Source organism: Pinus tabuliformis, chromosome 8 (assembly GCF_031772625.1).
Source record: "Pinus tabuliformis cultivar Carrire ecotype Pingquan chromosome 8, CPIR1, whole genome shotgun sequence".
Classification (NCBI taxonomy): domain Eukaryota; kingdom Viridiplantae; phylum Streptophyta; class Pinopsida; order Pinales; family Pinaceae; genus Pinus; species Pinus tabuliformis.
The window spans coordinates 159,414,173-159,428,252 of NC_142294.1; the positions used below are offsets into that span (position 1 = coordinate 159,414,173).

Genomic DNA, 14,080 nt, shown 5'->3' on the forward strand with positions numbered 1-14,080 from the left:
TTTGCATGTTGTTCGTTGTGCATTGTTGCTGATAATGTTGACTCATGAATCAATATTGCGCATACTATTGAGACTTAGGCTTTAATATCTTGGAGACCTATTCACTTTGGTTCAAACTGTAGTGAGGCACAATTGTAAACTGTTGAAATGTGTAACTAGGTTTGGCCTTCATAAATATGAAATGTACTTTTGATTCTTGCATATTGTAAAAAGATATATATATTTATATATGATTGTTATTTTGTAGCATGAATTTCATGCTCAAGGTCATTTTATTTAGATGTGAAGCACCCATTGAGTGCTTCTAGGGTTTGTCCAAGTGTCAAGAAGTCAATAGAGTCATTGTCATATGAATAAGACCCAATTGGGCACATGTAACATGTCAAAAGAATTATTTTGGTATTTAAAAGTATCAAGATACCCTCCAAGACCAAGTCGGCCTGGCAGCTAAGAAGTCGGCCTCATTAGGGCATGTCATCCTCCTTAGAAGCCTATATATAGGAGGGTACTCGACCTCCTATGGAAACTCACTCCCTTCTCATCATCTAAGTGAAGGAGAAGCGGAAGAAAGGCAAGCGAAGAAGGATAAAAGGATGAAGGACGAATTTCTTGGGTTATTTCTCTCTCTCTCTCTCTCTCATACGTGTGAAAGGAAGGATAGCGTTTAGCAGCTGCAAGGTCAAAGTTCTAGAAATTGCAAAAAGAAGGTCGAAGAAGGGACTCTTAAGTCACCTACAAGCCCTAGAAGGAGAAGGAACCCAAGCGAAGGTCAAAGGAAGCCTTGGAAGCCCTGAAATTGCTCACACGTGTGGAAGCAGTAACTGTTGCAGGGGCCAAAAATTTCAGACCTACAGTGGAGGCCAAAATTTTGTAGTTGGGGGTCAAAGTTGTGCAGCTGGAAGAGATTTGATTGGGTTTGACTTGGATAGAAGAAGCACATCATCAAGAAAGTATGGCTTGGTCTTGGAAGGGTATTGGTCTTGGTCAAGAAGTCTTGGAATTCGTCATTTGAAGAATCTATAAGAAGATAAGAGATTTGTGGATTTTCCTCTCAAGTGGAGAGGTTTTGGCCTTGGCTTGCAGCTTATATCTTGTGTTCGTGTATTGTTGATCTTCTTGTTTTGGTAACTGTTTGATGATAAGAACACATAATAATAAGAGAATAAGCTAATAATCAAGGAAAAATAAAAATACATCACAAGCAGTTATCAAGTTTAAGAGGAATCATCCTAATTGTAGCCCTATAGATTTCTCAACATAAAAAGGGTAATGAGCTAAGTCCATACCTGACTGGTGGTTTCTCTTTGTTTAAAACCTTTTTAGGAAATGCTGTTATCAGCATCTACAGAAAGTAATCCCAATATAATTAATAGAATTACAAATTTTCCATGGAAAAAGAAATAAAAATCTTAGTCAAAAAGATTGTAAAGAGAACCATTGGTAGAGCTTGGAGATTGCTGAGAAAGAAAACTGTGATGTGATGGTACTTTGCATGTTGTTGGCTGCGCATTGTTGCTGATAATGTTGTGACTCATGAAAAAATATTGTGCATACTATTGAGATTATAAACCACCTTTTTTTTGCTGTACACTGTGCTGTAACTAGGTTATGTAAACACACTCTGGAGCTTTTACTCTGAGAAAAAGTTTGACAGTGTAGTGCGAAAATTTATTGCATGAAGGCATTCGAATTTTCCAGACATTGATGTACTACTGTGTCAAAAATAAACGTTTGAAACCAGTTAAAAACCACAATTAAAAGGTGTTGACACCTAATCCGAAACGGATGGGTGAACTGGACAGTCATCAGGAAGATGAACTAATCCGTTGTATTTATGTATATAAATATGAGTTAGCTAATGAATAATATATCAGTTTTCTCTCCCGCTCATTCTGGAGTTACCCTGGCCTGACATGGTATCAGAGCACAGGGCCCAGAAATAGTTGTAACTCCTACTGTCCTGAGAGCTGCTCATACCTGAGCGTTTCTGCCTCTGTCCTGAGACTGCGCACTGTCCTGAGACTGCGCTCCTCTGCCCTGAGCACTGCCAACGCGTCTGTCCATATTCCATAATGTTCTCTGTCCTACGCTGCTCTGCCTCTGACATGGCCTCTGGCATCGTTTTTGGTTCATGAAACGCCACTGCAATCTCTCCATAACGCTCTCTATTCCATTCTTTGAATCCGATTCAATAGCTGGGACTACCTCTTTTTTTCTTCTGCGGAAATTTGAACTCAGGATTTCGTATCTGAGACCAACCCTTTTTTTGTTGCTATGCTGGGGAATTGATCTCAGCATCACCACAGTGGCCTATGCCTGGTGCCTCCACGCAGGATCGAACTGCGGACCTTCAGTTTACAAAGCCGTGAATATACTGAATATTGCTGAGACCGCGGCCTTGGTTATTGTGAGTGCTCGATAAGAGCGTGGAGGTTATTGGTATCGCCCGACGTTTTGTGATTCGCAGACCCTCTCGCTTTCTTTTTTTCAGAGTTAGAAGTATATGTATGCAGGGTGTTTCATTTGGAAATGCCAGCGGAAATACGCTATATGTATTTCTGAGTGTTCTGTTCGTCGAAAAACCAAACCCTCTGTCTGGTCGGAAGTTGTGTGGTATTTACATTGGGCAGCGGCTTTAGGTAGATCTGCACGGGCTTGAATCGGCCTGAGAGGTACATCTATTGCGAGGCCTCCTCATGTAGCAGGAGGGATCCCTCTATTGCGAGATCGACCTCTCTTGGATGCGTTTCCTAGAATCTCTAACTCCTCGTATAACCAACATCATTGGCTCTTTCCTACTCTACATTGAAGGCTGCCATCTCATTCAAATATGCCATTAATATGCCAGGAAATTGTGTTGTGTTATATGTTGTGAATTATGCGTTGAATGTCTTTTTAAGGTCGTGACCTGGTGCATTTGAACTGCTACATGTGTTTGAATGGTATGTGACATCAAAGACTGTGTATGGTGGTTCGATGAGCGTGAATTATTTCTGCATTAAAAAATGAGATCATGTTAGTTATTGTCAATGCTACATTAATTGTGGTATGCATTGGTCTCTGCGCTGGCCTGCCACATTGTTTTTTTGCAGAGCCGAACGGATGTGGATCATCTTTCATAGTGACGTAGGTACAAGAGAGATGATTTTAATGGCGGTATAATGTTGTGCTGTTGATATGCATTTATGATGGCAGTTTTGAGTTTGGAGGTGATATAGTGATATTGCACAGTTTTTTATTTTTGGTAATGCTGTATTGAAGCATAAAGTGATATAATATTTCAATGAAATTCTGATGCCTTCTGTCACACATTAGAGGGATTTGTAGAAAATATAGTGCATAAGGCTGTAAGGAAGTTTTTTATCAAGCAGAAGTATTTTTTACAGAATGCATTCAATCATCTCTATGGTCGGAATAGTTCTCACTGGCAAGGAGAACTATTCTGAATGGTCTCGGATGGTAAAACACACCCTCATCTACAATGAGCTGTGGAAAGGAGTGTGTGTCGGAGAAGAAGACAAAGACCCTGTGCAGCCTACATCAGATAAAGAACTTGTCATTTGGGAAAACAAGAACAGCAAAGCCTATGCATTGATCGCAGCATCTGTAAATGAAGAAGTAAGTCGTCATATTTCATCCTATTCCAATGCCTTTGAAGCTTTACAAAAGCTGAAAGAACTCTATGATTCACATTCTGCACTTGAAGTTGTTCAGCTCATGATTAAACTCTTCACTCTTGAACTGAAAAATAATGATCCCCTTGCTCTTGCATCTGAAATAAAGTCTATAATGCATGATATTAAATCCACTAAGGTGGAGCTGGATATCTCTCTTATTGCCTTTCTCAAAGCACTCTATCCTACCTACTCTAATTATCTTGAGTCTTTACAAGCAAATGGAAATCTTAAAGACATAACCTTTGAGTCTCTTGTGAAAAAGTTTGTTGAAAGAGAGAAAGCCTTTGGAAAGAAAACAGTCCCTGAATCTTCTGAAGAGACTGTTTGCCTTGCTCATAAAGAAAAGCATCCTGCTCAAGATTCTACAAGAGGAAGAGGTGGACGAAGAGGAAGAGGAAGATACTTCAGAGGCAGGGGGGGCAGACATTCTCAAGCAGAAAAGGCAGATCTGCATTGCATTCGCTGCAAACGAAATGGATCACATGATGCTTCTACATGCAAGCTACCATGGGACAAGGTTGAGCAGAGAAGAAACCAACAGAAAGGTAAAACTGATGACACAGACAAAGGTAAAGCACCTGAATCCGCTCACTATATTGAGGCACAATGTAACATTGGAGTAAATGAAGATTTGTTTAATGCTTCACTTGCTTCTTCGAAAAATGATTGGTTGCTTGATTCAGGAGCAACCTGTCATATGACTCATAGGAAAGATTTTTTTGAAGATTTCACTGACAATGTTGATGGAGCAATATACTTTGCAGATCAGTCAAAAATCAAGCCATCAAGGCTTGGCACAATCAGTCTTAAACTGCCTGGTCTTCCAGACTTTCTTCTGGATCATGTTCTATATCTCCCACAGCTCAAGAGAAACTTGTTGTCCCTGGTCCACATCCGCCAGCAAGGTCACTCCATTCATATGTTTGATGGAAAGCTTGAGGTAAGAAAGGCATCTGACCATTCACTTGTCATGAGGGGTATAGAAGAAGAAAGACTTCTTAAACTGCAAGGAACCTCTGCTCATGCACAACATTTTTCATATATTTCTCATCATGAAGAAAGTACACTTCCATCAAGTTTATTAGGGCATGCTAGATTTGGACATTTAAACTATGATAGTCTCCGCTTGTTGAAGAAAAATGGTGTTGCTGGTTTGCCTACAATTCCTAGAAAACATAAGCAATGTGATGCTTGCATTCTAGGAAAGCATAGCAAACAGTCTTTTCATGATTCAAATTCAAGAGCACATAGAAAGCTTGAACTCATTCATTCAGATTTATGTGGTCCAATGCCTGTTTCTTCTGCAAATGGAAATAAATATATCATGACATTTATTGATGATTACACCAGAATGTGTTGAGTTTATTTATTGAAGAACAAATCTGATGCTTTTCAAACATTCAAGAATTTTCATAAATGGATTGAAAATGATGCACAATCTCATATTGGGTCTATTCGCACTGATAATGGAAAAGAATATACATCAAATGAATTTGAACACTATCTTCGCCAACATGGGATTAAACATCAAACAACTGTGCCTTATAATCCTCAACAGAATGGTGTAGCTGAAAGAATGAACAGAACAATTTTGAATATGGTACGATCCATGCTTTTCTTCAAAAATGTAAAGACAATGTTTTGGGCTGATGTTGTTCTATGTGCTGCATATATAAAGAATAGATGTCCATCTAGTGCTATAAGAAACAAGACTCCTTATGAATTGTGGTATGGACATGTTCCTTCGGTAAAACATCTCAGGATTTTTGGTTCCACCTGTTATGCTTTAATACCAAAGGTACATAGAAACAAACTTGGTGCTAAAAGTCGTAAGTGTATCTTCCTGGGGTATTCAAACACATCTAAGCATACCGCCTCTATGATGAAGTAAATAAAAAGTTTGTTTTATCTAGAGATGTCATTTTTCTTGAATCATCCAAATCTGACAGTGTTGTTGAGCGGCAACTTGATCGCTTGGATAAATTCACAAAACCGAAATCATTTCAAGAGTTTGATAATCAGATTCCACATCTTGAAGGGGGGATTCCTATACTAGATCAACATGTGGAATCTTCTTCTGAAAAACAATCTCCCCTGCATGACACTCCAACAACGGATGATGCTTTAAGTGATGTAATTGATAGAATTGGGAGACTCAATCTTGATTCAGACCCAACTCAATCAACAGAGCAGCCTGGACCATCTCAGAAAGGTCCCCCAAAGTGGCTGACAAAGGCACTTGAGAGTGTTCATCCTGATGAAATTGGAAAAACAGGAACCAGAAATACAAACCGACAAGATGGAGGTGATGTAGATAACTCTAATTCACCTGTTGATATGGATGTTACTTATGATTGTGAATTGAACTTGTCTACAGATTTTGAACCAACTTCCTTCAAAGAAGCTGCTTCTCATGATGAATGGAAAGAAGCGATGCAGAAGGAGTATGATGCCCTCATAAAGAATGGCACTTGGAAGCTGGTTGATCCTCCATTTGGAACCAAACCAATTGGCTGCAAGTGGGTCTACAAGAACAAATACAAAGCTGATGGCTCACTTGACAAGCACAAAGCTAGGCTTGTGGCAAAAGGTTTTGCACAAAAGGAAGGGGTCGATTATGAGGAAACTTTTGCCCCCACAGCAAAATGGGCCACCATCCGGACACTCTTTGCACTAGCTGCTCAAAACGGTTGGAAAGTCCATCAAATGGATGTAAAAACTGCATTCTTGAATGGAGATCTAAAAGAGAATGTGTTTATGTCCCAGCCTGAAGGATTTGCTATGAAAGGACATGAACACAAAGTATGCAAACTTGTGAAGTCCTTGTATGGCCTCAAACAAGCACCACGAGCCTGGTATGAAAAACTAACTGAGCATCTTCTGAAACTCAACTTCAATCATTTTGATCTTGATGATGCAACTTTATTTGTCAAGAAAGTTGGCAAAATAGTTGTATATCTTGTGGTATATGTAGATGATCTTTTAATGACAGGGAACAATGAAAGCTATATTGCATCCATAAAGAAAGAATTAGGAAAAAAATTTGAAATGACTAATTTGGGCTATGTTCATTACTATCTTGGCATTGAAGTAACCCAACATCCAAAGTCCATATTTCTTTCTCAAAAGAAATACATTGGAGATTTGTTAAACAGATTTGGCATGACAGAGTGCAATCCCCTTTGTACTCCAATGGAACAAAACTTGAAGCTCACATCTATTGAAGGAAAGGAATTTGATGATGCAACAAAGTATAGACAGCTTGTAGGAAGTCTCATCTACCTCACTACTACCAGACCAGACATTTCATTTGCTGTTGGAATCCTCTCCAGGTTTATGCAAAAGCCTTGTGAGGGACATTGGTCTGCTGCAAAAAGAGTTCTAAGGCACTTGAAGGGATCTCAAGACCTTGGAATCAAGTATACACAAGTGGACGACTTCAACTTGATTAGATACTCTGATTCAGACTTCGATGGAGACAAAGACACTGGGGTATCTACTTCAGGATATGCTATGAGTCTTGGATCAGGAGCTGTCTCCTGGAGATCACGCAAACAATCAGTACCAGCAGATTCCACAACAGAAGCAGAATATGTGGCAGCAGCTGAAGCAACGAAAGAAATTGTGTGGCTCAGGAAAATTCTTGAAGATTTGCAGGTAAAACAAATACAATCAACTCCACTCATGATTGATAACACATCTGCAATAAAGTTGGCCAAGAACCCAAAGTTCCATGATCGTACTAAGCACATCAATACTAAATATCATATGATCCGACATCATGTTGAGGCCAAAACAATTCATCTCCGTCATTGTTCCACAAACGAGCAAATTGCAGACATCTTCACCAAAGCGCTTGGAAGAGAAAAGCTTGAAAGATTCAGAACGATGCTTGGACTCACCAACATCCCTTCATATTAAGGGGGGGAATGTTGACACCTAATCCGAAACGGATGGGTGAACTGGACAGTCATCAGGGAGATGAACTGATCCGTTGTATTTATGTATATAAATATGAGTTAGTTAATGAATAATATATCAGTTTTCTCTCCCGCTCATTCTGGAGTTACCCTGGCCTGACAAAAGGAGCTGAATACTGTGTTAAAAGAAGGCTGTCATGTACAATAAATCCTTCATGTGTATTGCAATGGAAGTTGTCTGAGTAGTTTAGTTTCTTCACAATTTTGAACTATTCTTTTAACATCTTGGAATTGTTATGATATGAGGGCTGGCCTGAGGCTCGGCAAGACTTGCAAACTCAGAAAAACTCGTTTCAAGACTCGGCAAAACTCAGAAATAGAAGAGGAAAAAAACTCAAAATATAGTAATTGGGCAAAAAAATAATATTAATGACATTTCCAATACATATAAACTATAAAACAACAGTCTATACACAAATTCATATGATCATCTCATATAATATGATAATACAAAATTTGGCACTCAATATTTATCTGCAAATCAGTAAATTGAAAGTTGAAAGATGAATCAACATTGGAAATTCAAAACATGCAATGTCTCCAAGTCCAATCTCAAGCCTCATGAAGGACTACGAGGAGTCACAGTCACTTCTACATCAAATACAAGAATGAAATTATGGTATATGAGACTGAAATGAGAGGGTGTTTCTATTTAACATTGAGTTTGGCGTTTATCTCCAATTACTGCTTCTTTTCCCTCCTAAACCTGTTTTAATCATCAAAATTTTGCATTTGGGTCCACTTCCGTGTGCTGGGTCAGACTTGCAAGTTTGGGCAAATCATGGCAAGTCCGGCCAAGTCCACCAGTCCCAATAGCCTAGGTAAGTCTGAGCCTAAAATGCATCTCAGCAGAGACTTGGCCAGACTTGAAGGGACTCGTGAGACTGAAATGAGAGGGGGTTTCTATTTAACATTGAGTTTGGCGTTCATCTCCAATTACTGCTTCTTTTCCCTCCTAAACCTGTTTTAACCATCAAATTTTTGTATGTCCACTTTCATGTGCTGGGCCAGACTTGCAAGTTTGGGCAAGTCATGGCAAGTCCGGCCAAGTCCACCAGTCCCAATAGCCTAGGTAAGTCTGAGCCTAAAATTCATCTCAGCAGAGACTTGGCCAGACTTGCAGGGACTCGTGAATCTCCCATGAGTCAAGCAACACTGGCGGCAGTGTTCAGATGCCTTCTCTATAGTGCTAAAAATTATTTAAATGGCATGTAAATGGCAGCAGTTTCACTATAAGTTAAACATTGAAAGCACTGTTTTCCATAAGCACTGATTCTTTTTTAAGAGAATACAGGCAGAGCAATACAGATGTCAATCTTCTTGTGAAAATCTGTGGAATCTTTTTCATACAAGACACTGATGTTTTTCTTGCAAGGTGGCTGAATTTGTGGTTTCCTTTTGCTGATTTTTCATTCACAAATTTTGCAGAATCTCTGTGAATGATGATGTGATGTAAGGCACAGAGGAATGGCTGGAGAGTACTGGCATTGCAATCAACGACTTTGTCATAAGAATAATCTCTTAAAGTATACAATATATAATTCCTTTTAAAACCTATTTTAAGTCCACCTATTTTGATTTAAGCCATGGTCACTTGAGGAAAGAAGATTAGGGGTTGTGACCCTTGGATTTGTTGTGTGTGAATGTGTGAATAGAAAAGTTAACACAAGAAGTCCTTCGCTGTGATGACTGACAGTATTTTGATCAATGGGTAAGAAAGTGTTAAAATTGGCAACTAGGGCCAAACTCCATGTGGGTCATCTCATTTATGGCAGCTGACATTTTTCTTGGATTCCTCTCATCGAGAGGTGTAGGATTGATCTAACGATCATCCGATTCCGACATGTATTCATGGACATATGAATTTATTGGTTTTTCCTGACAATTTGTCAAGGCCGGCCAACAAACAAAACAGTGTTTCACACCCCCAACTTATCCTCCACAATTCATATAAAAGGAGGAGACCTTGTGGCATTATTCCACTCATCTCACCACACATCTTCTCTCTCTCATATGCATTAGAAGAGCATCTCTCTCTCACGTGTGGCTGAAAGAAGGACGCAGATTTCTGTTTTTAGGGCAACGTTGACTTGGGGTTGACCGTGGAGCAGCAGGGCTGTATTTTGCATGCGTTGACCAGCAAAGAGGAGGTTTGACTGCGTTTTTGAGTTGGGCAGCCTCTCCTAGGCTGGCCGAATTGCTGGACAGTCAAACATTGACCTGTTTGACCACAAATCTGACCAGCGTTGACTGGTTAGGGCTGACTGCAGAATTGCTGATGCGTTGACTGCTGTTTGACTGGGTATTGTGGACTGTTTTGTGCTGCCTATGCTTGCTGTTGAAGACCGAGTTCTTCAAGGTTGACTTGAGGTCATTTGGGAGCTGTTTGACCAGCTTTGACTTTGCTGGTTAGGGTCTTATTGCTGTTGTTGTAAAATCACAGATTTGTGATATTGTACTATCTCTCTCTCTTTGCTGAATTATTGAAGAATATTGAAGAATTCAAAGGGTTTCCCCACATTGGGGTTTGTCCCTAGCTGGTGCCACATCTTGTGTCTCTTGTCTTGGCTTGTCTTACGTTGTTTACATTTATGTTCTATCTGCATTTTCCTATCATGTTAATGTGATTGCTATACTGGAAATTGATATTGGACTAATAAGAAGATTTGAAGTAAATTGCTCTTTAGCATAAGAACATACCATAAATTAACAGAAAGACAAATTTTAAGAATGTTCACAGATGACCAAAGTAGGTCAATGAAACTTGAAATTATATCCAGTAGAATAGGAAAGAACTAGGGTAGGAAGAGCCCTAGGTACTAAATGAGAGGTTGGGAGATGAAACCTCTCAGTCATTTTTTGTACAATTTTTCACAAAGGTTATAAGACCCAGGCTAAAGAGTTTTTGTAGTCGTAGCCACATCCATAGGCCACAAGTTGAGGAGAAAGGAATTGCAGATATACAGCTTAAGTTACTTCTAGGTTTCAATCCTTTTAGAGAAAGTGGATCCTCAGGTGACATCTTTGACCCTTCAGGTTTGTCTTGCTAAAATGAAGTAACAATTTATATGTAGCCGTTTTGAAACACCAAATACCAATAGAACAAAAAACCAATAAAACATGACATACTGAATGGGATTTTTTCGGAAGAAAATGCATAAAGAATTGATTCCTAATTAATATGTAAGTGTGTTGAAAATAGCAATCATTATATTACACCAGTGACCAAATATTACTTACTGCCAAAACACTAAGGAACTTGAAATGTTTTTTTCATACATTTGATTTACCTCTTTAGCAGCAGTAGATAAATTTCTTAAGGGTGTGGATGCCATAGGCACCAACCTCTCCAAAACTTGACCATGTCTCTGAACATCAATCCAACACCATATTAGAAACTAATAAGGTTTAACCAAACAAAACAAGCTATGAATTACCACACTAGCATATAACGTTTCTATTCTTAACAAGAGATGCCAATTCACATTATCATCTCCTCAATAGATTTAGCAGCACAGACATGACACATCCCAAGCTAGAATGATTAAGTAACGGCAGTCTAGAACATTATCACACATCACCAACTAGCCATATAAAGAGGAAAAGAACCAAGCCACTTTAATAGCCAGTTAAGTAAAAGGTTGACAATTATACCAATGAAGAAAAAAGAGTTGTCATGCCAGATTTTTGCCGCAAAGCGCCCCACATCTTCTCTTCTTAGAGTTTAACTGCAGTCAACCACCAATTTTTAATGTAGCATGAATAAATAACACAAGAATATACAAAAAAACACAGAATCTTCTCATAAGAATATTTACAAATAACTAACAATAATTCTTACCATAAATCATGGTATACAGGCATATAATATGGCTAAGGAGATGTATCAGAATTAATCATTATATTATAAAAGCTAACCATCCAGTCCAACAATGAAAGGTATCAGAAGATTGATGGGAATCTCTATACTAGACCACTATTAACACTTCTCATGGAACCACAAGTAGCAAAAACTTTACTTTAATTTACATGCCAATGTCGTATCACTTTTCACACCTGGGAATGACATTATAAAATTAATTAGATACAATATTTTGGGAAGAATGATCTAATCAGCTTGTAACTCGTAAAAGAAGCTAGTTAAAATTGCATGCACATTGAATGTACTCCGTCTTACTGTCAAAATTCCACATCATTATACATCATTGAATGCACTTCGAGCTTCCATCATCAAAGCGTGTTCTCAACATGGTTATTGATCATATTTCAGTAATGTTATTTTTGGTGTGCAGTAGAAAATAGACATCGTCGACATATAGTCTATTACTGAACTTCAAATTCTATTAGAAAGAAATCAATGAACAAGCTGGACTATGACAGATTATAACAAGAACCGTTTCCTGCAGTGGCTATAACCACTACCCATGACTTCAATCCATGTACTGAAACATCATACGCACATTGGAGATGGGCCTCATAATTAACGGTGGACTGTAAATAGGTAACAGATTAAGCAAACGGAACCGTACGTTCATTCCTCATCTATGAGGCTATTGATGATGTCTTCCACATAATCCTCACCAAATGAATACCCTACGGAGTCTCATTTCCACAATTTAAGTGCATAGACCTACCAAAAACTATAGATAGAAGTCGATGAAAAGATTTTACCAAGACAATAAGTCCTGGCAGTTGAATTCCCCTGGAGTCTTTTTTCACACCCACGCAATAATGCATAGAAATAAATAATAATTCTGCACAACACTGAAACAACATTTGGACCGTGGCTGTACGCAACGCGAAATAGGCCAGCCACCAGAAAGACATATATGGGCAAACTACTGATAAGCCTATCCATAGAGTTCCTGTCGCCATGCACACAATGTACAACAACTTTAGGTACAATGCGAAACCCAAAATGTCTCAAAGCCACTGAGCGGAGACATGACAAGAATCCTGAAATGGACCAAAATTAATGTTCAGGCATCCGACTGAATAGAAATAAGACCCTCCGCCATCAATGAATTAAGTAGATAATAGGAGTACAACATAGGATCCAGATTAAACGCCACAGGCCAATCCCTTACATCTCAAGAAGCTCTGGGATAGACCCTGCACCAATGAACACAAAATTGGCACGAACACTTATTTGAAAATGCTACATAGCAATCACACCATGGAAGAACATAACCACTAAACATACATAAATATATCTCAAGAAGCTCTGCCAGTGACCCTTCACCAATCAAAATAAAATTGGCACCAATACCTATCTAGCAATACTACATAGCATTCACACCATGGGAGAACATACCCATTATATATAGATATATCTCGAATTTTAAATCTATTATCATGATTCATTCATCCCTGTCTGACTGCCAGGCAAAAACACCCCAAAAGACTATTTTAAGAAGAATCTCATTTGCACGTCATTTTGCCTGCCATCTCATGATCTGAATGTAAAACTCAAAAAAAAAAATATCCAATACCGAAAGTATTCCAATACGTTATCAACAAGCACTGAATCCCATGCACTTACATGTAAACCTACATATAAATTTCAACAAAAGATTTCCAGTTCGCTAATCAGATGCCATATTTACGAATACCTTTGCACCTTACAATAACAGCAACTGCAAATTGAGCGTTAAACATTAGAATCCCACAAGGCCGATTCAAATTAAACCAAGTTTTGTTATGAAATTAGGATCCAGCACATCGTTATCATTAAAATTTGAGATATTGAATCTAATGGCCAAAATTTAAAACTTGTTCACTACACTCAAATCTTTGCGCAATCAAACATTCATTCATTCTATGATCTGATGATAGGAATCCTGACCTGAGAAGATTGAATAACACTGTCAATGGCCGATTTGCGTCCGACGCAGGAACCACAGAACTCGCAGAAAAAGGAAGTCGGGTCAGACAAAGAGTCGTCTTCCTCACCAACCACACCCTTGTTGGTTACTCCCACCAAACCCTAGGCTCTTTTCTTCTTCCTCTGTCCGTCTGCCTGCGTCTGCGTACAGCTAACCTTCACGCTTTCACCAAACCCTTGAGTCTACCCAATAATAATGATGATTTCGTCAAGTAAACCGTGGGGCATGTGGGTATTGGGTAGCTTTACGGAGATGCTCGTATTTCATTTATAAACACGAGATATGATTATATTGACTTTCAAGAAAATGGTTCCGAGGGAAATTGGGAGAAGATATCGGTAAACGAGTTAATAGTACAGGTTTTACGATTCAACTCTCACTTTTCTCTTGAGAAAATATACTTTTTAGTCGCGTTGATTTTAAAATATCATTTCATTTTTTTTTTTTTTCATTTTTTCTTTTGCGGGAAAGGTGATGTGATTTAAAAATATTTTCATTATTCAATTGTGACAATTAAAAAGATTAATAAACTTTTAAA

The 14,080-nt window shown here is 38.6% G+C and overlaps 1 protein-coding gene across 2 annotated transcripts in view; it reads right to left on the bottom strand.

Moving 5' to 3' along the window:
• LOC149234623 (pyruvate dehydrogenase E1 component subunit beta-1, mitochondrial-like) overlaps positions 1 to 13,856 on the bottom strand; it is a 75,230-nt gene extending 61,374 nt beyond the window's left edge. Inside the window, exons 1-4 of one of the 2 annotated variants that reach the window (XM_089371890.1) lie at positions 13,503 to 13,856; positions 13,200 to 13,293; positions 11,312 to 11,385; positions 10,948 to 11,025 (exon numbers count right to left, since the gene is read on the bottom strand). In XM_089371890.1, the coding sequence (XP_089228016.1) occupies positions 10,948 to 11,025; positions 11,312 to 11,365 (132 nt within the window). In that variant the 5' untranslated portion in view covers positions 11,366 to 11,385; positions 13,200 to 13,293; positions 13,503 to 13,856. The remainder of the gene's footprint in view (positions 1 to 10,947; positions 11,026 to 11,311; positions 11,386 to 13,199; positions 13,294 to 13,502) is intronic. The other variant, XM_089371889.1, reaches the window with a different exon arrangement.
• Between the last annotated feature and the right edge of the window lie 224 nt (positions 13,857 to 14,080).